Source organism: Tinamus guttatus, unplaced genomic scaffold, assembly GCF_059628265.1.
Source record: "Tinamus guttatus ecotype Peru unplaced genomic scaffold, ASM5962826v1 Tinamus_guttatus_pri_ptg000090l, whole genome shotgun sequence".
NCBI classification, from domain to species: domain Eukaryota; kingdom Metazoa; phylum Chordata; class Aves; order Tinamiformes; family Tinamidae; genus Tinamus; species Tinamus guttatus.
Genome location: NW_028288624.1, coordinates 2330892 through 2354430, shown reverse-complemented (window position 1 = coordinate 2354430; position 23539 = coordinate 2330892). Strand labels below are relative to the sequence as shown.

The window sequence follows — 23539 nt, the reverse complement described above, 5'->3', positions numbered from 1 at the left end:
ATGTGGGCATGCTGAAAGCCTTTCCCGTTATCTGTGCACCAGACCAGAATCCCTGTTCGGAAGGTTTGTCGTATAATCTTATTAAGGACGTGCGACGCACGGTGACAGATCATGGCCTTGGCGCACCATATACCACCCACCTTATACAATCTCTTTGTGATTCTTCGTTTTTTACTCCCCATGATTTTAAAACTTTGTTTCGCCTCATTATGACTGATATGCAACATATGATGTGGCAATCGAAAATGAGACAGCTTGCTCGAGCACAGGGGAAGGAAAACCAGCGGCTGTCGAAAAAAGGTCCTTTATGGGCTGTTACTGTGGACGTGATAATGGGGGAGGGCGATCACAGTGCTACAACAGCACAGGCAGAAATTCGCCCTGAGGGCCTGCAACAAGTTAAGGCACTTGCTCTCCGGGCCCTTAAGGCCAGTCCCAGAGACTGGTAAACAAAGATGGCCTTTTGTTAGCATAAGACAAGATGCGAATGAGCCACATATGAAGTTTTTGGATCGGTTTAATGAGGCTCTGGAGAAACAAATTGATAACGAACAATCACGAAGCTATATTTTTAAGCAACTAGCAGTTGAGAATGCTAACCCTGACTGCCAGAGAGTTTTGCGGCCACTAAAGGATCCTACTATTGATGACATGCTAAAAGCATGTATTAATGTCCATACCAAACAGTATGAATATTCACTGATGGCCGAAACATTTGCAACAATGTCTATCAAAAAGCCATGTTTTGCTTGTGGCCAATTTGGGCATATTCGTAAATACTGTCCAAAAACGCAAGCAAACAAAGGAGGAGCGCCTGGACTATGTCCGCGCTGTCACAAAGGACAACACTATGCTAATCAGTGTCGATCAAAATTTGATAAGGAAGGTCGACCGCTAGCCCCTTCGGCAAACTTCAAGCGGAGCGCGGTGAGGGGTCGCGCCATGACAGCAAATCACCCCTCGGAGTGGCCCCACTGGGAAGCAGCTGTCACCTGTGCGCCAGCACAGGCGGCAGCGACAGGGCGGACCTGGCCACCACAATAGAAGTACTAGTTACTGATACCTCAGCTGTGCTAATTCCAACTGGTGTCCATGGCCCCCTGGGGCGAGGAATGGCAGCACTGTTAATAGGGCGATTTTCAACAACAAGGCAAGGGCTGTTTGTGTGTTACCTGCAGTTATCAATGCAGATTTCAAAGGAGAAATTAAGATAATGGTATGGACTCCGATACCACCCTGTACTATGCCAGCAGGAAGCCGAATAGCACAATTAGTATACTTTTTACCACAGACACCAAACGCTGCAAACACTAACCATGGCACAGGCTCTTTTGGGTCCACAGGGCATGAAATTTTCTGGACTCAACAGATAACTATGAATCGCCCGCAGATATCCTGTATGTTACAAGCAGGACTGATAAAGTTTAATGTACAAGGAATTTTAGATAGTGGAGCGGATGTTACAGTCATCGCTGCCTCGCAATGGCCAAGCAGTTTACCCCTAATTAATGCACATACATCGCTTTCAGGAATTGGTGGGCAGAGTACCCCAATGCAAAGCAAAAGATTGATAAATATTATTGGCCCAGAAGGAAGAACTGCAAACATTAGGCCATTTATATTGCCTGGATCCATCACCTTGTGGGGGAGAGACTGTTTGAGTCAATATGGCATGCAGTTAAGCACGGATTTTTCTTAGGGGTCACTATGCAGCAGCAGGTCCCACCCATGATTTGGAAAACGGACAAGCCGGTGTGGGTAGATCAGTGGCCCCTTCCACAAAATAAACTGCTGCAATTACACAAGTTAGTAGATGAACAATTGCAAGCTGGTCAAATAGTTCCTACTGCAAGCCCATGGAACACGCCAGTTTTTGTAATTCAAAAGAAAAATAATTCCTGGAGACTGTTACATGACCTTAGAAAAATTAACAAAGTCATCAAAGATATGGGAGCCTTACAGCCCGGACTCCCTTCTCCAGCAATGTTACCTCAAACATGGACTTTGATAGTAATCGATTTGAAAGACTGTTTCTTTACCATTCCACTCGCACCGCAAGATGCACCTTGGTTTGCATTTTCTGTACCTTCCATCAATGCTATGGAACCGCATAGGCAGATACCATTGGAGAGTTCTGCCACAAGGCATGAAAAATAGTCCTACATTATGTCAACAATTTGTGGCAGCAGTTTTAAGCCCAATACGCAAATATTTCGATAACATCCTCATCTATCACTATATGGACGATATATTGATTGCTGCAGAGCAACAGGAAACAGCAGAAGAGGCTCTGCATCAGATTACGCGAGCAGCATCAGCTGCAGGATTAAAAATTGCAGAAGATAAAATACAGGAAAGTCCGCCTTGACGATATTTAGGATGGAGAATTTCTGATCATCAGATTCGACCACAATCATTGACCCCAAAGACAGACATAAGGACTTTGAATGATCTTCAAAAAGCTTTTGGGAACTATTAATTGGATCCGTCCCTCCTTAGGGATTTCCACAGAAGAATTACATCCTCTATTTAAGCTTTTAGAGGGAGACATGAGTTTGACATCCTCGGGAAGCTTGCTCCTCCCACGCGAGTTGCGCTTGGTAAAGTCGTGGACAAACTAACCACTCAGACTGTTCACAGACGAAAGCAGAATTATCCTGTCAGTCTTTTTGTTTTTTTAGCTTCCAACCTTATGGCCTATTAGCACAATGGATACGACAGGACGCATGTCCATTAATAATTTTAGAATGGATGTTTCTGCCTCATAATTTTGGCAAAACTGTCACCACTGCTATTGATATGATTGCAATGGTTATTCGAAAAGGAAGAGAGTGTTTGATGTTTCTAGAGCCTGATATTATTTATTTACCACTTGATACAAAACAATTAACCTTTTTGACTCACCAGTCTTTTGTTTTTCAGTGTACCTTGGCAGATTATCCAGGACAGATAAGTATTCACTTTCCAGGACATAAAATCATACAGTCTTTTAACTCTCTTTCTCTATTACCTGTTTCCCATTTGAGCCTTACGCCAATACCTGATGCTCTTACAGTATTTACTGACGGCTCGGGTAGGACAGGTCATGCAGTTGTAGTCTGGAGAAATGATGAAGGGCACTGGGAGAGCGACATACATGTTGTCACAGGTTCACTGCAAATAGTGGAATTATGGGCAGCCATCCGCGTCTTTACGCAATGACCCTCTGCAGTTAACATTATAACAGACTCTGCCTATGTTGCAGGGTTAGTCTCTAGGTTAGAACACTCCTTTTTAAAAGAGGTTTCAAACGAGACCCTCTTTGCGTTTCTTTGGAAGCTTAGATGGCTATTAAACAGAAGGATTTATCCGTACATTATCCAACATGTACGCTTGCACACCTCGCTGTCTGGACCTATCAGACAGGCCCAATCAGACAGCCTTGCAGGAGCTGTAGTCCTGCCGGATCACTTTACACAAGCACGTTTGTCGAATGACTTTTATCATCAAAATGCAAAAGCGTTACGGTGGTCATTCCAATTGACTCAGGAACAAGCTAGACAAATCATACAGTCATGCCCAGACTGTCAGCACATTTTACCAATACCATCCATCGGTGTAAACCCTCGTGGTCTTTTTGCGCTTGAAATTTGGCAATCAGATATAACGCATATCCCTGAATTTGGCAGATTTAAATATGTACATGTTTCTGTTGATACCTTCTCATCCTGTATCTATGCTTCTGTACATACAGGTGAAAAGGCCAAATACGTATGTCAACACTTCATGATGGCCTTTGCAATGTTGGGAGTGCCAAAAACTATAAAAACTGACAATGGTCCAGCCTATATAGCACAAAAAACGCAAATATTCTTTCAACAATGGGGAATCCAACACATTACCGGTATCTCCCATTCACCCACAGGCCCAACGATTATCGAGCGTACACATTATACCCTTAAGAATATGTTACAAAAACCAAAAAGGGGGAGTGTAGGCTTATCCCCACAGGAACGCATAGCAAAAGCTTGCTATGTGTTGAATTTTTTAAATCACTGGACAGAAGAGGGCCCCCCTATATACCAAGATTTTGATTCACAGAGACAACACAAAGTTCAGGATAAAGCCCAGGTTATCATCAAAAACCCACAGACAAATCAGTGGGAAGGGCCTCTTTCTTTAATAACCTGGGGTAGAGGATATGCTTGTGTTTCCACAGGCTCAGGGCCAAGATGGGTACCTGCTCGATGGATTAAGCCTTTCTCATCACAGTCATCACCATCATCCACACCACCGTGACATGCACACGGCAGTGGATACCGTCCCAAGCTAAAACCTACATATGGGTAATTCTGGCCAATCAAATGAGACAGGACATTTTATATTATCTAGTCCAGTAAATCCGTTTGTAACCTGTCTAGTAGGACAGCCTGTTGATAATTGGCATATTTTGTTTAATGTTAGCATGCCTGCTTTGTTTCTTGTTATGTGTTTAAGGATAGATTGATCATTTAATTAAGTCATGGCTGTTCAACCAAAAACAAATAAAGAAGGGTGAGATGTGGAGGCTTGTTCAAAGACAATAGTACCTTGTTAGCAGATAGTTAACCACAAGGATGTCAGTCTTCTCAGCAGGTGGGGGACAGAGCCGAAAAAGGAGGAGGACTGCAGAACACCTCCCCCCGCCCCGTATGAGGAGTGTCTTGTCAGAAGAAACAAAGCCAGGACAACCGCGCAAGTGGCCAGATGCTGATTGGTTGTAAGCTTTGCAACACTTGTGTTAAGAAAGTATAAAAAGAAGTTGGTTTGGAAATAAAGTTGTCTCACTCTGCACTCCAGACTGAGTCCATTTCTTCACAAGGTGCAACAGCTCTTGTTTTTGGGTCCCTATATTCCAGTCATAACATTTCACATTCCAAAGTGATTCTGTTGTATCGACTATTGAATTTGTTGATGTCTTGTTTTCAAGACTACTTCACATACATCAGCAATATTCTTAGCTAAACTTGTTATAAGATAGAGACAAATGGGGGAAAATACAAGATGTGCCTTGGACTGAACCTTGGAAAGGAAGGCGGGCAAGCAGGTGGGATGAAGAACTGTTGCCAGAGGGGAGCCTGAGTTGCACGTTTGGTGTCCCAACACACAGACCAGCCTCAGACAGCAATGCTGAGATGTGTGTACAGCAGTAAAGGATAACTGCACATTTCGATGGTATGTCTTGGAAAACTCACCTTCAAATACAGACATTTCGGGAAGTGAGGAAGGGGTAACTGTGCATAGACACCAATAACCTGCAGCTGGTGTTTAACACTTGAAATATTTGCAACTGATGGGGCTCCCCCTGACACTCACCTTCTTCCCATGAAGCCAGAAGTGTTTCCAAAACACTGGAAAGCACAACTGAAAAGAAGAAATCTGTGTGGTGGCTTTTGGGAAAAAGCACCTATCAGCCTGAGTGTAATTACCCACTGTTTAGGAGCAGATCGTCACATAATGAGTGGCTTGACAGCTTTTTCAGAGCAATGACAAAAAGACTGGATTTAGAAGATTACCAAATCAGTGCGGTGTATATGCCCTATCATCTCATGGAGAAAAAATTAAGGCAAAATTCAAAATTCACTGTTGGGTGGAAAAAATTTTGCCCACAAGAGAGCTTCCAGAAGAGCAATTTTGCAGGCCAGGAGAAAGCAAGTGTCAGTACTGGCAGTCATATGCCAGCTTCTCCTTCTTGTGGAGAGCCATTATGTAGTGTTTGCTAAAATTGTAAATGTTCTTTCTGGCTCACAATGGGAAACAACACTAATATGCATCACGGTGTGTGAGATGAAATGTGCTTTGCTATTGTTGCCTTTGATTTGTCTTCCATTTATATCGGCTTTCAGGAAGAATTACACAAAGAGCTGCAGATTTTTTCTTCTCAATTCTTTCACATTTCATCTTTTGTTTGGTTCATACATTCTAGGATCTAACTAGGATGTTACATCAGGGACAGGAATTTACATTTAGATAATGTAATGTGAAGCATACTAACAGCTAGAATCCTTTCCCCTCCAAAAACCTCCCATGCTATCTCCAGCTTTGTAAGACAGGGATCTGGCTTATTTGCTTTAAGCTGTTGTTTTTTTCTTTTCTTTTCTTTTCTTTTCTTTTCTTTTCTTTTCTTTTCTTTTCTTTTCTTTTCTTTTCTTTTCTTTTCTTTCCTTTCCTTTCCTTTCCTTTCCTTTCCTTTCCTTTCCTTTCCTTTCCTTTTCTTTTCTTTTCTTTTCTTTTCTTTTCTTTTCTTTTCTTTTCTTTTCTTTTCTTTTCTTTTCTTTTCTTTTTTTTTCCTTATCATTTCTCATATAACTCAACATCCAGGCTTTTTTTTTTTTTAATTTCCTTCCTTTTTCTTGATTTTATACAATTACAATTACCCTGGGCATAGGGCTGGCCAGAGGTAACCACCAAGATGTAGCAAGTCCACAGTAACCGGGGCTGCAGAAGCCAGTCAAAAATCCATAACCACCAACACACAGACCCAGGCTAATTTAACAGGCCTGCTGTTCAGCTTATGTAGGGAAGTGTTGGGGTCTTTCGCGGCTCTGAAGCAGGTATATTCGCCATAACACTTCCTTCCTACTGATGAACTTCTTATTTTCAGTTTCTTAAAGAGATCAACCCTACTGCTAGCAGTCAATGCTGTAGGTCTATAAGCTGCAGAACTTTAGATTTTACTCAGAAATTTACTCTAGATTTCAGATAGTGGCTGAAATAAACCGCAGACTTAATTGGATCGAAAGAAAGTAAATGCAAATACAGAAAAACAGACTGAGCTTCGTTTATGCCAGATCATTGCTGTTTTTCTTAATGACATGCATAATACTAGGGAACAACTCATGAGGAAAATCTAGACTCATTTCTCCTCAACAGTCTTGCCTAAACTCCGCATCACTGAAGGCTCCTCAAAGTCATGTTACATATCCAGGCACCAAATACAAACTGGAGACCAAAAATGAAAACACAGTCTGAAATAAAGTCTTAAGAAAAAAAAAAAAAAAGGGGGGGGGGGAGGTATAGGTGCAAGAAAACTTGTCTTTTTGTCTTGAAAGACTTCTTATCAGAATATAAGCTTTCAATAGATCAAGATTTTTTCCCCTTAGCAGTGAAGATCATGTCCCCTCTATCCTCAAACACTCCTTTAACACAGAGATTGTTCCAGATGCCAGCAGATATAGGTCAGGATTTTCAAAAGCAGGTGACTAAAGTTAGGAACATTTTAAAATGGGGTTTAGATACAAATTTTCAAAAGCTCCATGTATCCAGCCGCTCCAATTGGCTTCACAGGTGCCATTTCGTAAGGTGGCTGGGAAATGCCCAGGATTTCTGTCAAGCAGGCCAGCTGCTTAGGATCTTAAACATGGATTTAAAAACCCAGTGCCAATTCTAACGGCACTAAAGAAAACGCCACCTCTCTAACCTGTGGTTAAGGAGTTCAGTGATGTTATAACTAACAAAACAATCCAAAAGGCTCTTTCTTTCTTTCCCCAAAGCAGAATTTAAAGAACTCCCATAAAACAGGTGCCTATCATGAAAACTGGCAGACTCTTGACTCCATCAAGATATAACTCTGATTTTCCTCAATGCTGCTGAGTAAGTCTCTAATGTTTCTGAAATCTTCTTAATAACTGATGGTTAACAAGGTTCCTTGTAATGTGATGTGGAGAAAGTCAGCCAGGATACAGCAGCTAGTTCAGTGGGACACACAGAAATACCACTCACGAAATAAAAGGACTTAGTCTTCCTATAATGCCATCCTCACATGACGGGGAGCTATGAAACTTAAAGGCTTAAACTTCGCCTCTTACCTCTATGACCATTAGTCATAGATAGCAGCAGACTTTTGTCCTGCTATAGGGAGATGATATGCCCACATTAAAAGCACTTCCCCAGGCTAAACTCCTTTGGTTTGCTGGGTTTGGACCCTGTTTTATGATTTATTCGTAATGAAGAGATTCTTAGTTCATGAACTTGCAGATGCCCAAAGCCTTTTTATAATGCTTTCAAATATGAGAGATTAAAAAAAAAAAAAGGAAATTTATATAGTGATTCCACCCTCGGGTCAACCAGCAGCAATGTCTCATCTTTCTTCCTCCCCACGATTGCCCAGAAAAGGAGGACAGCACAGCTGCCACGGCATTTTTGCCGGTACGTGGCACTAGGGTCAAAATCAGAGGCTAGAATGGTACATTATTTCTCATGCTTCAGGTCCAAAAAAATGTGTAAGACAGCCTAAAGTTTGCCACTCCCCACAGTCTCCACAAATACCTCAGCATCTGCTGCTTTCATGGGAATTACTGAAGCTTTCAAAAGAATGCAAAATTTGTTAATCCCCTGGTGCAAGTGACTTCAGCCTTGACAGACCTTTTCTCAGGGTCGCAGATAAAACCCAGGGATTCAGCCATAAAGGATTAGGAAAGGTGTCACCTAGAATTAAGTCACTGGCCTTGAACTGTGTTTATGTTCAGCCCTGTCAATAGCAGATTCCACAATCTTAAAAACAAGGTTTATTGAGTTTCCTTTGAAATATATATATATGTGCCTTAATTTCCCCAAGTAAGTTTAAAGGTTTAGACAACTCAAGTTATATTGTTTTATAGTTTCCATTTCTTACTACATTTCAATGTGCTTGAACCCATCAACCTGACAGTGTGAGGACACTCCATAAACAACTTGTGCTCACAACCATTCACAGGCTGTTCGTGTGTACACAGGGGAGTACACAGGTAAATAAAATAAACATCTGGATAGCTCCTTCTACATAGAATCTATTTTAAATACTGCAGATCCCAGAATTCATTGGCCAATAACATAGAAAACATGCAGTCTGCCCAATAAATTGAGATAAAATAACTTGTTTGCTTGTTAGCCCATTATTCTGATTTAAGCATCCCTAAATGAGATGTATTTTTAAGTTAAATATCTGTGGCCTTTCAGCTATATGGTGTAGAGTATGTTCACCGTGAGTATCCAGGCAATACCAAGAGCTCAAGAGATTTTTGAAAAAAAAAAAGAAGAAAATAAACTTCTGAAGTCAAAAGAAAATGCAAATCTTTTGCTTTTGTAAGCAATTTTCATGGAGGGAGGGACAAGTGGGAAGTGATTCTGACTAGCTAATAGAAAGCACTTACAAGTATGTAGTGGTCATATGTGTAATGGTTGACCTAAGTGAGCTATTCTTTAATGAGCAGGAATTTGGAGGATGCTTACTGATCACAGATGAAACATTTGCAAAAAAGCAGTACAGCTTTGTTAGAGGGGGCCATGAAAGGGACCACCTCCCCCTAAGTGTGATGATGAGTATGCAAAGCTGTCAAGTTTATGCTGTAGCACTCTGGTGGAGACAAGAGCCTACAGCACCTATTGCAATATTACCCATTCAAGTGTGGGGAACTGCATATTGCATGGCTATATGGGAATAATAGCAGTAACAGTGGCTTAAAAGAGCCTTTTGCATCTTCCCAGCCTTTAGTTGTTTAATTTCCTTCATATATTGGCAAGTCATAACCCAGGGGACTGTTTAATAGTGTACCAATTGCAGTACAATAGAAAGTAAAATGAAAATAGACCCAAATTAAAGTTAGCAAAGTTCAATTTAGCAGCTTTTTCCTCTCATGGCATGTTTGCTATAGCAAGCTTAAAGGTTCAGATTCATTTCATTTCTGCCTATCTTTAGATTTACTAACTCTGAATTAATGTGTCTCTGTCCCCACCCCAAACATGAAAGAACTCTGCAAATAGCTGAACGAAATGATAAGGACTGCAGGTGACACAGATCACATACTGTACGCAGCCTCGCTTTTCCCCTGGGTGAGCCCACGTAGTAGCACTTTGTGACATTCACCATTAAAGTTCAGTCCTTGGAGTGGTGCCATCCCCATCCCATGTTACCAGCTCTCCACCGATACAGCAGAGCTTATTATCAAAGGCCACCTCCCAGGGGCAGCACAGGAGTGATTTGAATATCAGGCATCAGGAAAGGTGGTTTTTCTTTTTCCTTAGCTGGTTTTATTTCAGACAGTTTTGCTGCAGGTGGGCCAATCAGTTTGACTTGTGGGGGTTTGCAGCAGCCAAACTGTGAAGTCTCCAGAAACCAGGAATCAGTGAGACATGTAAAAAAAGAATGGGTTTCTTGCCAAAAGAAAATGTTTTGTGAAATATATTGTTTTGGATCAAAGTACTTGTTGTAAAACAGAACTTGCACAGACCTTATCAGGAAGTTTTTTTGGGGTTGCTGTGTGTCAGAAGAGGCCTGAGATGTGGCACTCTTGTCCAGGTCCTTGTTGTGCCTGAGCTAGAGAAATTTTGGATGAAAAATGTTATGGGGGACTGAGCCTCCCTCTTGCCTTCATCATCTCTTAACCACCAAGTCCTGTATCCTAGACCAGAAACATAATAGGTTTTATTATCTTCACTCAAGAAATGACTTGAGAAGTCATTGGCCCTCTGCTCAAAGCACACACACACACACACAAATGGAGCAGAAGTTTCCTCCGTGTTGCCCTCAGCCATGCTACCTATCTCATGCACAGCCAAGAAAGGTCCAGTGACCTGCCTATTCATGCAGCTTCTCTGGGAACATAGTTCCCCCAGCTGTGATCTATGCAAGGAAAAGGCTTATTTAGGGAATGTTGAGAAGCTGTTACACCATTTACTCCCCTGAGTAGGGACATAAAGCTGGACATACAAGCAGGGAGGCTGCTTACTGAAGACTCCTCCCTGCTGCAGGTAACACCTCTCCTCCCCAGAGACCATCATTCAACCACATTTCATTGTTGCCAGATCAAATAAAGCTACGTTTCTGGACAAGGCACAGGTTCTGCCTTGCCACCAAGCCAATCTGCAATGCCTTTCAGACAGAAGTGACCAAGCAGAGGGGCTGTGGGACTATTTTCTTATTGGAAGAAGCCTAGAGGATCTCAGAGAGCTGCACATGAAACTCACATTAAAGTGGAGCATTGCCTGCTGCTGGGAGCCCTCCATGCAGCTCCCAGCAGCAACAGAGCAGGAAGACATGTAGGATTTAGCACGGTGGTGATGGATTTACAGCTGGATTGATCTTGAAGGTCTTTTCCAACCATAATGATTCTGTGATTCTAGGACAAGCAGCACAATAACTGGGAGGCCTATCCAGCAATCTGTACCCGCCCAAGTGGCTCTCGAAGGGTGAGACCTCAGCGTTTCACTTCCAAACCCTGGCCTGAGGGACTCGGAGCTCTGGGACCGGCTGGGGATACAGTAAAGCATGAGCAGCTTCTTGCAGAGCATTTCATTCCAGGTACCTATCCTTTGGGTCCTCATCCAAAGACATTCCCCTTCCCAGCCAATTAGAGGAAGGTGCAAAACAGCAGAGAAGTGCCATTTTCTACCAATTGTGCTAAACAAAGCCTCTAACCAGCTCCTTTCAAAGCAGAATGAAATGCCACTGGCTTGCTTCGCTCTGAACACATTCCCAGAGAGAATGTCAGGTCACATAACTCATTTGTTATCTTTACACAGCAGATCTGAACTAAGCAGCAGCCACTGTAAAAATGCTTAGAATTGCTTTTTTTTTTTTTAATGAATAGAAAAATGCAGCATCTGTCTTCAAAAGGCCACTTAGCACTTCAAAGATTCTTACATGATCTACACATAACAAGTCAGTTTCTAGGGAATTATCTGCTCTTTTGTTTAGGGACAGCCCAAGGTACTCCTCAAATGGAGGTAAGGCCTTTCCTGGAACACAAGATGACAGTGAACATTCATTTAAGCCATACGTTCTTTGAAAAAAAAAATACCGCACAGTAGCACAAGAAAAGCATTTCATTCTGGGTTTATAGAAAGCATTGCTTTCTTCTGGGCAGTGCACATGTGTAAATATCTATTTACATATACGGTGAAGGGAAGTGTCAGACAGAAAACCATAGTAACTCCTATCAAATCCTACATGCTAGTAAACATGAAGAAATTCCCTCCCAGATTTTTCTGTCATTCAAAGATACTTTTATGTATTTGCAGCTTCCCATCTTAATTATATCTAAATATTTATCTCCAGAGTGGCTAAATTAGTAGGTATTTAATTGCAGTGATGCAAACACCTGGGTGGTCTCATTTGCCTGTACATGCAAAGCACAAGCCACTGAATTCAGTTATGTGGCAAATGTCAACAGGTAGCTCTGGGGTATCTGACATTCCCCACAAAATCTGTGCTGCACATGTTTAAACAGCTCTCCTTCTGCTTCATGGGAGGAGAGAAGGGACAGAACTTTTTGTTAAAAGAAAAAAAAAGCAAACCCAGAACACACTCACAGATAATACTTGGAGATTAATAATAAAAGCACGTATGTGACGATGCAGAAACAAATGCTTCTCAATGTAAAATCCAAAGCAAGATGCAAATTTATTTTTCTGTAAATTAGCAAAGCTTTCATCTCAGCTGCTCTGATCTGTAAATAAAACTCACAAGCTAGTTTCAAACAAGTTGAGGAATTAAGAAAAACAAAACACTCCCCCATAAGAAAACAAAAACCACCCCAGCAGCATCTCCTGGCACTGGCTCACTGTGTTTGCTGTTCTTTTTTTTTTTCTGGAGTGCCTAAACAGGACTTCTGGATTGAAACAGGCTAAATACACCAGTCGCCTAGTGGAGAGGTGACATCCTTCCTCCAAAAACCACCACAGACTTGGCACAATCCCCAGTGCTGCCAGGAGCCAAGGTGCATCCTCGGACCTCCCAAGAAACAGAAATGACGTAACGATGTCACGATGTAACGTTCCTATATCCTGTAGTCACACCTAAGCGGGAAGGCCTCATTGAAACTGTTCAGGTCTTTAACCCCTCTCCCGAGGGGCAGATCAGGAGGTTGGAAAGCTTTAAGCTAATTAAGTATGGCTGAGACATGATGAGATGGCAAAAACATGGAGCTTTGGAAAGGGTGGAAAAACCTTGGGCCATCTGGTTGCAGAGCTGCAGCAGGACCGAAGAGCAAGGATGAGGGGGAAGTCATGAGTGAGGGGATTTTTCCAATTACTGGGTCACTGAGAGCATCGACATGCCCAATACCTGCAAAACAGCCCTGGAGGCTCAGCAAAACCAGCTCCTGTAGAGAAGAGCATCTGCAAGAAAGCGAATTGGGGCAGCTTTCCTCAAGACACGTCTGCTAATTAGAAATTAGGTGCGATGGAGGGGGGAGGGAAAGCCCCTGAATCTGATTTAGAGTTTTTTCCAGTGACCTCTCTGCCTGCCTCCTCCTCGCTGTTGTTCTCCACAGCCCTGCAGATGATACTCAGCTTAAATTAACGCCACGCAGCCAGGCAGAGGGAAGTGTCTGTTGCGCTTGGCACTGCAGGTGAACAGACTGCGTTTGGGTTTCCAAGCGAACGCCCCAGCTGCCTGAGCAATATGGCAAGCGGCTCATGAACTGTGGCCTCCCCAGGCCTGATTGAGACTCATCTGGGCTCTCAGCGCTCTTACAACTGCCTAGAGAACATCAGAGCGCCAGGAGAGCGTGAGCTGGGAGCGATCTTGGTGCTCAATGGCTTTGCCAAGCACAAGCTGCTCAGGCACATGCGCGATCCAATTGACGAGCCCAGGACTATCTGCCCTCCCCTGCCTTCTCCCTACAAATCAGCTGATGATTGCAGCTGACTCCAGGTGCACGCTGGCAGGCAGTAAGCTAGCTTTGATACTAGAAGCTGAGCCCGAACCTGTGCCAAAAAGGCAGCACTCTGCTACCTCTTGCTCAGGGATGGGAATATGCACGGCTGATTTCCTTCCCTCCCACACACACATTGTCCCCTAGTTATTTCAGCTATGTGCTGTGATCCAGGCAAATTTTGCAAGCTGAGCAGGATTGGGTTGTATCCATCCTTGGACAGGAGATCTCATTAAAACAAGGCAGCGGTACTGGTGATCTAACACACTATAGTGCTGTCTGCACCATCAAATATAAAACCCAGGCTCTGACTACCTGGGGTCATTAAATACCCTGCAGCAGTTCTGATAAGAACAAATGGCATTAAACCTATTGTCTGTCCAAATCTCAACATGCATTTCTCTCCACTAGATTCCCCTTGAAGGTTTGTTTGGAAAGCGTCGCTGTGTCTCAAACCGTCATGCTTTTATTTGGCAGTGTTAAACATTGGCTGCATTTAATGCCAGAGGGAGCAATTTCAGAAGCAGATACTGTGATTCCTGTATATATCAGTTGCTAAGATAACATGGGTCCTTTTAGATAGGTACTGGATATATATATATCCTGGAGAAGGGAAGACAGCGAGACACAGCCCTGCTGACCAGCTCCATGTGCCTTCCTGATTAGTCTGGGGTCTTTCTGGATAATCTGCCTCGTTGACTGTACAGCTGGAAGAATTGGCCAATTTCATTTCCTCAAATTAAGCTGCTGCAGCTAGGCCTGATTTTTCAGCATTGTGACCTCTTATTTTCAAGCACCTGAGGTACCTCCATCTATGCTCATTTGATGTTTCTGTACTAGGTTTCAGGTTGACAGATCAGAAAAAACATCCAGCAAACATGTTTTAATTGATGAAATACCTTGTAACCATGATAGGATTTGGACACAAATTGGGATTGTCCCTTTTTTTCCAGCCACTGAGACAGCGGCTTTGTCATCCTGATTCCCTAACTATATACATTGCTATCTGTAACCTGGGGATGTTGGGGAGGAGATTACTGACCCCTCCTTCTCACTTTAACTGATTTTCGATTCAGGTAAGAATAGTCTAGCCAGTAAGTGATTGCTTATTTTCTCCACTGAGAAAATGCTGAACATGTAAACATGCCATCTCTGAAGGCCGTCAGATACCGAAAATATTGGCAGGCTGAGGAAAGCTATGGATATTAAACGTGCAGAATAGAAGTGGCAAGTGAAATCACAACCTGGGAGAAAAATCCCCAAGAAATGTCTGAGCAAAGAATAGTGGTTATCAGCTATGGAGCAATTCAGCTATGAGCGTCCCAGTTAAGTAGAAGAGAATCTGAAAGAACATATTATTCAGTACTCCTCATATTTCTCTTGCACCTCTCAGACAAAAACAGGGGTTTTTGTAGATGCACACATTCTGACATCTACAGTATGTGAGAATGAATAAAGCTGCAGTGCAGAGTGTGCCTTTCAGAGCACACAAATTGCTGCAACGGTCTAGCAGCAGCTAAGTGCAGATCCACGGCACACAGGAGTGTTGCCAGGAAGACTGCCAGAGCTCAGGGAAGACTCCATTCAGGAGAAGCAAAGCTTTTAGTACTAAACAGGAAGTTCTGCATCCATTTAACTCCCCAAAGAAATGCTATACCCCTCCACCAAAACGCCAGGATATTGCACTGCATGCCTAAATTGCAGATACAGACGCAAGGGTGTAGGTGGAGAGGTTAAATGCTGGTTTTGTCACTGACAGATAATTCACATTGACAAGAAACATGGCCATCTTGGGCTAAAGCTATGGGCCAGGTATACTGTTGGTGACCTCGCACACTCATCTGGAGGTGACATTTGATGAGAGTCAACCAAGCGCAAGAAAACTGTTCCAGATGGCCAGATCTGCTAGAGAGAGCACTCAACTGTTGACTGCATTAGGGGAAGGTGAGGGGACAGAAAATCTCCTGCTGAAGAATTGCAGGCAGGCAGAAAAAAAAAAAAAAAAAAAAAAAAAGGAAGCCAAGGATAAAACCTGGAAGATCTGAATGATTTTTCTGCTCAGGGTTTGCCATAGTGAGGGGCAGGTTTAATTGCTCTCAGGGTCATGCCCTGCCAGTGCATTCTCCACTTTACGTCTTGCAGACATGTTTTCTCCTGTTTGGGCAGCACTGGCCTTCCTCTCTGAGCATTGGCTACCAAGCCCAATTCAGGGGCAGAAGAGAGCACAGAGCAGGGGTGAATTAAGAAGTGGGCCTACTGACTGAGCTGATCTTTTCCTGGATGAAAAGTGATAAAATACCATAGTGCCCAAGTGGGAGCAAGGCAAACTTCTCACCTAAACTGCTGGTATAAAGCTGCTGACAAAGAAGTGACAATTTCCGCTTACCCTCTCAAAAAAAAAGAGATTGATTGACGGAAGCTTTACATTCCAGGACATATGTTGCTTTCTTTCAATTTGATTCTGCTTGTATTTGAAATACAAAAAATCCTCCTAGATCTCTGCCTCACCACACCTGTGTTTCTTGCACCTAGGTATGACTACATTCCACTCATCACATTTCATGAAGAACGTTGGCTAAGTGCGGTTTCTCTCTACAACCTCAAGTCTGTGTGGTCATTTGCACTTGGGAAATGGCTATAAAATGGTACAACCACCTGGACAGCATATCCTGTTCTGCTTAGATGACATTTCTTGCTGACTTTGTACAAGTGCAGACTGCACTGCACTTAATGTAAAGCAAGAGGGAGCACAGAATTTCCACTTCGCGGAAGCAGCTCAGTTGGACCAACATATATCCTGTCACAAATGAACATTATTAGAAGGAGCTGCGAGTCCAGAATGAATCAATACATAACCCTAGAAAGTTGCTCTTTTGTTGCTCACAAGACTCATGAATGCACAACTTGTTCTTGAAGCTCCAGTGCTTTCTGCAAGCAGTTCCACTGCACTGCAAAGGTCTGGTAGATCCGTTCAACTGTAAGGTTGGAATTCTTATTGTTATGAATAGGAGCTAAGCCCACTGTTCAGTTGAACAAATAGACTCCTACATAGCTCAATGAGTATGTTTAAAAAATATAAAGCCATTCCTCCATACGTACTAAACTTAATTTCCCACTATATTATTAACTATGATGCTATCTGCAAAGGTGCAATACTTGGGCAGTGACTCCTACTTTTTCAATATGTTCCAGGAAAAAGTTTTAAGATGTCATAGTCTCTTGCCTATTCCTTTCACTTGTTACTTACATGCCATTTGATATGATTTGAAAGAGATATGTGTTTCACTTGCATTAGGTACTGCTGCTTCCCTGGAGATCTGAGCTAAAACTGAAGACTACGAGACTTTGATGTCAGATAAAATATGGATTCCATTATCTTTCCAGTCTTCATATGTTAAAAGGTCATTATCAGTGCCTTGAAACTCTTCAAGCCTTGTAGCTCACAAGAATGAAACATATAACAGCATGTAATAATATTATAAACATATGGGAAGCTAGAATGACCTCATAGCATCTGTTTTTTGGTGGGATTTCATGACTTAATATTTTTTGGCCCTCCCCAATACGGAAAATAAAAAATGTAAATTGCACTTCAGAATATTCCATTAAAAATATCCAGTTTCTCCTTCAGCCTCTCTCAGAGGTTTTGTTTTTTCTTCCTTCTTTTTGCTTACTATATATGGAAGAGAATTCCAAAAAATATTTTATTAGATTTAATGCTGAATATGTTTCAGTACAATACTGTAACAAGAGTTAATTAAACAAAACAAAGGCCACACTGTCAACACTTTCAGAAAGAACAAAGAGAAGATATCTTTAATGGCCAATTCATGATACTATTTGTATTCTGCTTAGTGGAAATGAAGAAAGCAATCAAATGCATACAATAAACCTTAAACATTATCATTGTTAAAGTATTCCCTTTTCTTGTTTCTTCTTTCCTTTCCATTCTTCTCTCTTGTCCCCTACCATCAAACTAGATAGTATAAAGTGACTGCAACAGTGAGCAAAATGTTTAAGCTGAAAAATTTCCTAGGCTTTCTATTTTTTATTAGCAAAGTGCACACACACAAAAAATACTGTTTGTTACTGGAAAAGCTGAGAAACAATTAAAACTTACTGAGCTTGAACCACCTGTTATTTACATACATGCAGGCTGGAATCTGATATACAGAGAATAATGAAAAGAAACAGATTCCTTCTGTTGCAGGGGAACACAAAATATCCCTTTTCCCTCCCTTGAGAGATTGAAATCAATATGTGGAGAAGACTACTGACAGTGTAGTAACCACCCATCTTGCTTGTGTGCAGTGCTGCTCAGCATGGCCCAGATAGCAGCTTCAGATCAGGTCAGCAGGGTGTTTGCAGCTGACTTACTGGTCCTAGGAGGGGAAGAGAGGAAAAGGGAGAGTAGGGAAGGTGAGAGAAGGGGAGAAGCGGAGAAGAGAGGAATCTGCTGCACCAGCCAATGCTGTCTGTGGAGCACGGACCACTCTGAAGCCACCATGACTACTCACACACAGCAAGGCACAAGGGCATTTCTTTCGCCTTTGTGCAGCAGCTTTTTAAACAAAAGCTGAAGCCCTGAAACATCTGGAGAACATTTATATGCTTTCATGAAAATCACCTTAGTGCTTACAGACTTGGAAAAAAACATCCCTCCCACTGAGGAAACCTCTTCCTAAGCTAAAAAGGTCCCAAACACAGAAATAAATTGAATATATTTCTCCGTCACAGCTATAACTCTTTCAGCAGACAGCAAAGGGCTTTGCACCGTGACAGAGAGCCCGAACTGCCCCCAGGCCAGGGCGCAGGCAAGCAGATGTCTGGTGTAGAAGCTCCCCATCTGGTCAATACCACAACTGCAAACTTCACTTGAGATCTGTGAAGTTGCCAATAATATAAAGACACAAAACATGGGACTTCTTAAGACACAAAAGTATCCCAAGTTGGAAGGCACTACTTCGGCTTTACAGGAGTAATCTTGTTAGGGCTCGCCTCCAGCTAGTCCGAGGTAGGCGCTTCGGGGCTGCTCACTGCTCTGTGCAGCTTAGCTTTAGGTGTGGGGAGGCTGAACACCCATTTGCTATTTTATCCACTTCCAGCATTTCTGCAAAATGTCCAGTGTTTCTCTGACAAACACCCATAAATGTCTGAAGTGGATTCTTCAGATATAGTGCAAATTTAGGGCCATATTATTCTGCAACAGCTCCAAAAGCATCTCAATTGTGCTTAAAGTGCATTTTAACAAGAGTTACTTTTTTTCTAAACTCATGGGCCATCCATTTCTTTTCTTAATTCTTTTCATAGTATAATACTATATTAATAGATTATAACAGGCACGTCATATTATATTAAGAGAAATTAAAAATGTATACAGAAGCATACGTGTTTGTATCAAAATGTTAATCAATACAGGTCAGACCACATTTCCTTCGCTGGATTGAATACTGCTCATTTCGGAGCTTCCAACACTTCCATCAAATGCATTTAATGGAGGTTATTATCAACCTTAGCAATACTTCTGACTCAGGATATTCAGTCTTCTGTCCTCCAGCAATTGAAGCCACACTCCAAAATACCTTAGGATTCTTTTTTTTTTCCCCAAACAAAAAGAAAAAAATATTTTATAGATGTTTAAAAGAAAATTAGGAGATGGTTCCCTAAACAGGTTAAGGTTTCACTACACACAAATACTAATTGCATGGGATGCATCTTGCTCCTAACTAAATTGCTGGGCACTTACATTAAAGCGCCTTTATAGGCAACCATTACAGTGCTTTGCCTCGTGATCATGCTTCAACAAGAACCTGCTGTTGCGTTTTGAGAGCTCCCTACAAGCAAACAAATGAGCTTTTTTCCCAGGGAGGCTGCCACCCTGACCACAGTTTTAGGGCGTGCAAAAGAACACCATAACCATGAGGCAGTAGTGGGTGCAGCGTCCTCACCCCATTCCTCTTGCCACTGTCATTTCTCCCAGGTCTCTCATATGGCTTCAGCTGTCAGCATGAAACAGACAAGAGTAGTCCTTGAAACTCAGTGATGCGTTTTGAGCTCGGACCATACTGAGAAAAAAAACGAGTGGATTTTATGTGTACTTCCTCTGGGGAGAAACATCCCAAGTTAAAATCCCACTGAAAGGATTTAATTTGAATTGATGGAAAGTTTGAAAAAATTACAGAGGGGAAGGTCGAGTAAGAGCCTTGCTCTGAGAGAAAAGAGTTTCTGATCTAACTGGAATGAAAATACAAATATAGTGTTGAGCATTTCAAGCATCGCAAATGCTTGAATAATGTTATAAATAGTGTAATAACAATTTGACAAAATCTTTGAGCCTGAATATAGAATAAAAGCAAACAGAGAAATAATGGCCACTTCTGTGGCACTAGCGTTCTGGCAGAAATTGCTACGCAACTTCTAGAGATGATCGGCAAGGCAAATAATCGTATCTCATGTCTTTATGCAGCAAGAGATGATATGGTGGGAAATAGCAAGATCTATAGGGGAGAACAGGCTCAGTGGAAGTAATAGCTACATGTTCATATAAATAACATGAGCTGCATTTCCATTTGCTGCAAGTTGTCTTGTAGAAAAACTGAGCCGATTCCAATCACAACTAAATGCTGAAAACGCTGTCATTAGAACATGATAGAACTATTTCTAAGTGCACATATAAAGGGCTGCCAAAATGAACATTAAAAACGTGTGCATTTCTGTCATCAGCAAATAGGTCAGTGATCACCACTTCCTCTGCTTTTTAATAAAGGGATTTGAGAATATTCCCTAATCTTATAAGAAATACATATTTTCATTATTCTTTTGTGAGCTAGAATGACTGCATTATACTACCTGGAAAAAAAAATAAAGGCACCTTAGCTTGTCCCTTTTCTTCAGTCACTTCCTAGTAATATATAACTTTAAGTTACAGCAGAGAAAAACAAAGGAATAAATAGTACACTATATTTTTTTTACTGATTTTTGAAAATCAAACTCCAGATTTCTGTGAAAACACATATCACGCCTTATGTTGTTAAATTCTTCAAAGTAATCTGGCTTGTTTCATATCACCCGGCAATGGGAAACAGTGGAGAAATTGCCAAAACCTTGATTCTTCAGTTCTCTAAACCACCATTGCCTCACAATCTTGAAAGCCTGAGAATCCCCAATTCCATCACAACATGTGCTATGCAGGGAACCTGGAGCCATGAAACCTAACAGACTTTACAGAAAGGGTTCTACAAACCTTAAAATCCCTAGTCACACATGAACAGAGCTGGTAGCAAAACCAGCACAAATCTGATCAGCAACTTACCTGCGTTACATCAGAAACCACTGCAGCGTCCCCCAGAGACCGAGACCCACTTAGAAAACATCGAGAAACAGTCATTTTTTTTCCCAGGGAAACTGAGGTCACTGGAAAATTACTGACTTGCTTTAAAGTTACAATCTGCCACCAAGCAGACATCTAGTCATAGGCTGGAAAAGGGACTTTCATCTCTGTTGGTCACTTGGCACCTTCTGGAGCTCCAGCCATTGAGACAGCTCAGCTCACAGATGACTCCCATTAATCTAATAGATCTCAGTGAGAGCAGGAGGAAAGAGGCAGCTACCTGTTACCCTTTGCTCCAGACTGGACTTGATACCACAAAAAGACAAAACCTAGAAAAGACAGTGCAGGTTGTCTGCAGTCTAGCAGTTGCTACATCTGCTAATGCATGTAGATTTAATGCAGGTCAAGAGCACTGCTGTGACACTTAACATCCAGTATTGTTACTGGGTTTCTATTTAATGTGAATAACAGTCCCATGTTAGCTTTCTTTCAAGTGTTCTTAGGAAAGAATATGCCATTTTATTGTACTTCAAATATACTGTAGATGCTGTTGGGAAACAATTTAACCGAATTAGTTTATGCAGTAGCACTTATGTTTCATGAAATAGTACAGACATTAAACCTCTGTTTTATGCCAGGTGGACTCTTTCTAACTGAAATTCTCTCTGCAGAATATGTATTATTTTATCAGTCCAAACTTAGGTTAATTTTTCAAACTCTTTTAGTAAAGAACAATCTTGCATTGTGGCTATCACAGTTATCATTGTAGAATATGCATCCATCAAAGCTGTAAGTGTTGAGCAAGACGAGTTCTGAGGGTCACACATATATAAGAAGGAAGCAAAGCAAGGGAAAGCCATATTTTCCTTTTCTGACATTACCTTCTTTTCTTTAATGCTGCATATTTTAATGCTAGATAGAACAGATGGCAAAATATAATCTCTTCACTGAGAACTAAATGACAGACACTAGCTGCAGGGGACACTGAAGTACTAAAGTGAAGGAAATGTACAAATAGTGAAGGTACATTTTGTCTAACTTGCTTTGGATGAGGCATAAAATAAAATGTAAATAATTTCTATTAGGAGGAAATTAACATAAGAACTTTGATATTTGCCATCAGTGTGAGTTTGTATTATATAACCTGGATTTGCAATTGAAGGAGAAATACCATTTACCTGGAAATGAAGTAAGGACTACAGCAAGTAAGTAATAAAACACAAAACCAATACCAAAAATATGGCTGGTAATAAGAGGATGTGATTAGTCTCAACTTGAACAGGCAATAGAGAAAAAAAAAAAGCAGAGAAAATGTTGTTTAGCTGTATAAGATCAAAGAGGTTCTATTAACTTGGACTTGCAACGAAGGCAAGTGTCAATATTACTAATGCAGGTTTGCAATTAAGTTGGTGTCAATGGAGCTGAGAAAAGGAGCTCAAAATTAAGACAACACAGTTAGTATTGACCTGGATTTTCAGTATAGATCACATCTAGGTTTTAGTTTGGATCTGTAAAATTTATCTCTATGTGCTCCACAGAAGACCATATAATTATTCACTTGCAAGTATTTTATAGTTAAGAGATTTCTTTATATAATATACTGCTTTTTATGCAATCATGTAGTCATATGAATGATCAGCTGGAGGTAAGGCTCCCAGAATTGTGCCTAACAGTAAAAACTGAAATACTGAGTTTCTTTGCAAAGCATTACTAAGGATTTAAATACCTTACATGCAGAAAAATATATTACTTCAGCAAGACTCTATGTGTTCCTGCTCCAAATATTGGTTTCTTTATTAGCATTACTAGTTTTAGTTAATTAGTAGTTAAATCCCTACTAATGACCTCACAAATCATTTTCATATCCATTTATTGTGAATACCCTTGATGTTTTAGTGAACATGATCAACAGGGTACTTAAATAGACATAAATTGCTTGCTTAATCAGCCTTATGCACATTAAAATAGAAAATCAACAATGTAATATAGAAAATCAACAATGAGAAGTGTGTTTATTTTAAAGTCAGTTTAGAACCTGACTATGCACTTTCTTGCACTTATTTTCCTATATAAATCCAAGGCCAAAACATCAGAACAGCCCTTAATGATAGGGAGGAAAGGATACTTAAATAAATAATGATTAAAAAAAAACATCTTCACGTGTTAGTTCCATGTTTCCTTGCAATGGACAAAGTGTCTATAATTAATAAGAGAATGTACAAATCCAGCAGAATTCTCTTTCTTACCATCTCCTCCTCCTCCTTTTTCTTCATCTTCAGTTGCACTGGGAATCAAAGATTTCTCAGCTTCTGTTGAGTCTTTTTGGTTCAAGAACGTCTCTGAATAGATTTAATGAAAGCAGAAGCTAAATGGTTAGGTTCTTCAGAACTGACATGGTATAGAATGATTAATATATCCTACAGAGATTACCAATATAAACACTGGCAGAGGAAAAGGACCTATCCCCAGAAGTACCAATGCCAAAACTCTGGGAAATCCAAAGGGCTATAGTTGAGTGCAAGGCCTTGATCCTTTGAGAAGTTGAGCTTTCTAGCCT

General features: G+C 41.3%; 1 protein-coding gene across 1 annotated transcript in view; it reads right to left on the bottom strand.

The window, feature by feature from the left end:
• Positions 1-23539, bottom strand: part of MACROD2 (mono-ADP ribosylhydrolase 2) — a 751315-nt gene that overhangs the window by 19202 nt on the left and 708574 nt on the right. Inside the window, exon 16 of the mRNA XM_088520560.1 lies at positions 23229-23321. Coding sequence (XP_088376686.1) covers positions 23229-23321 — 93 coding nt within the window. The remainder of the gene's footprint in view (positions 1-23228; positions 23322-23539) is intronic.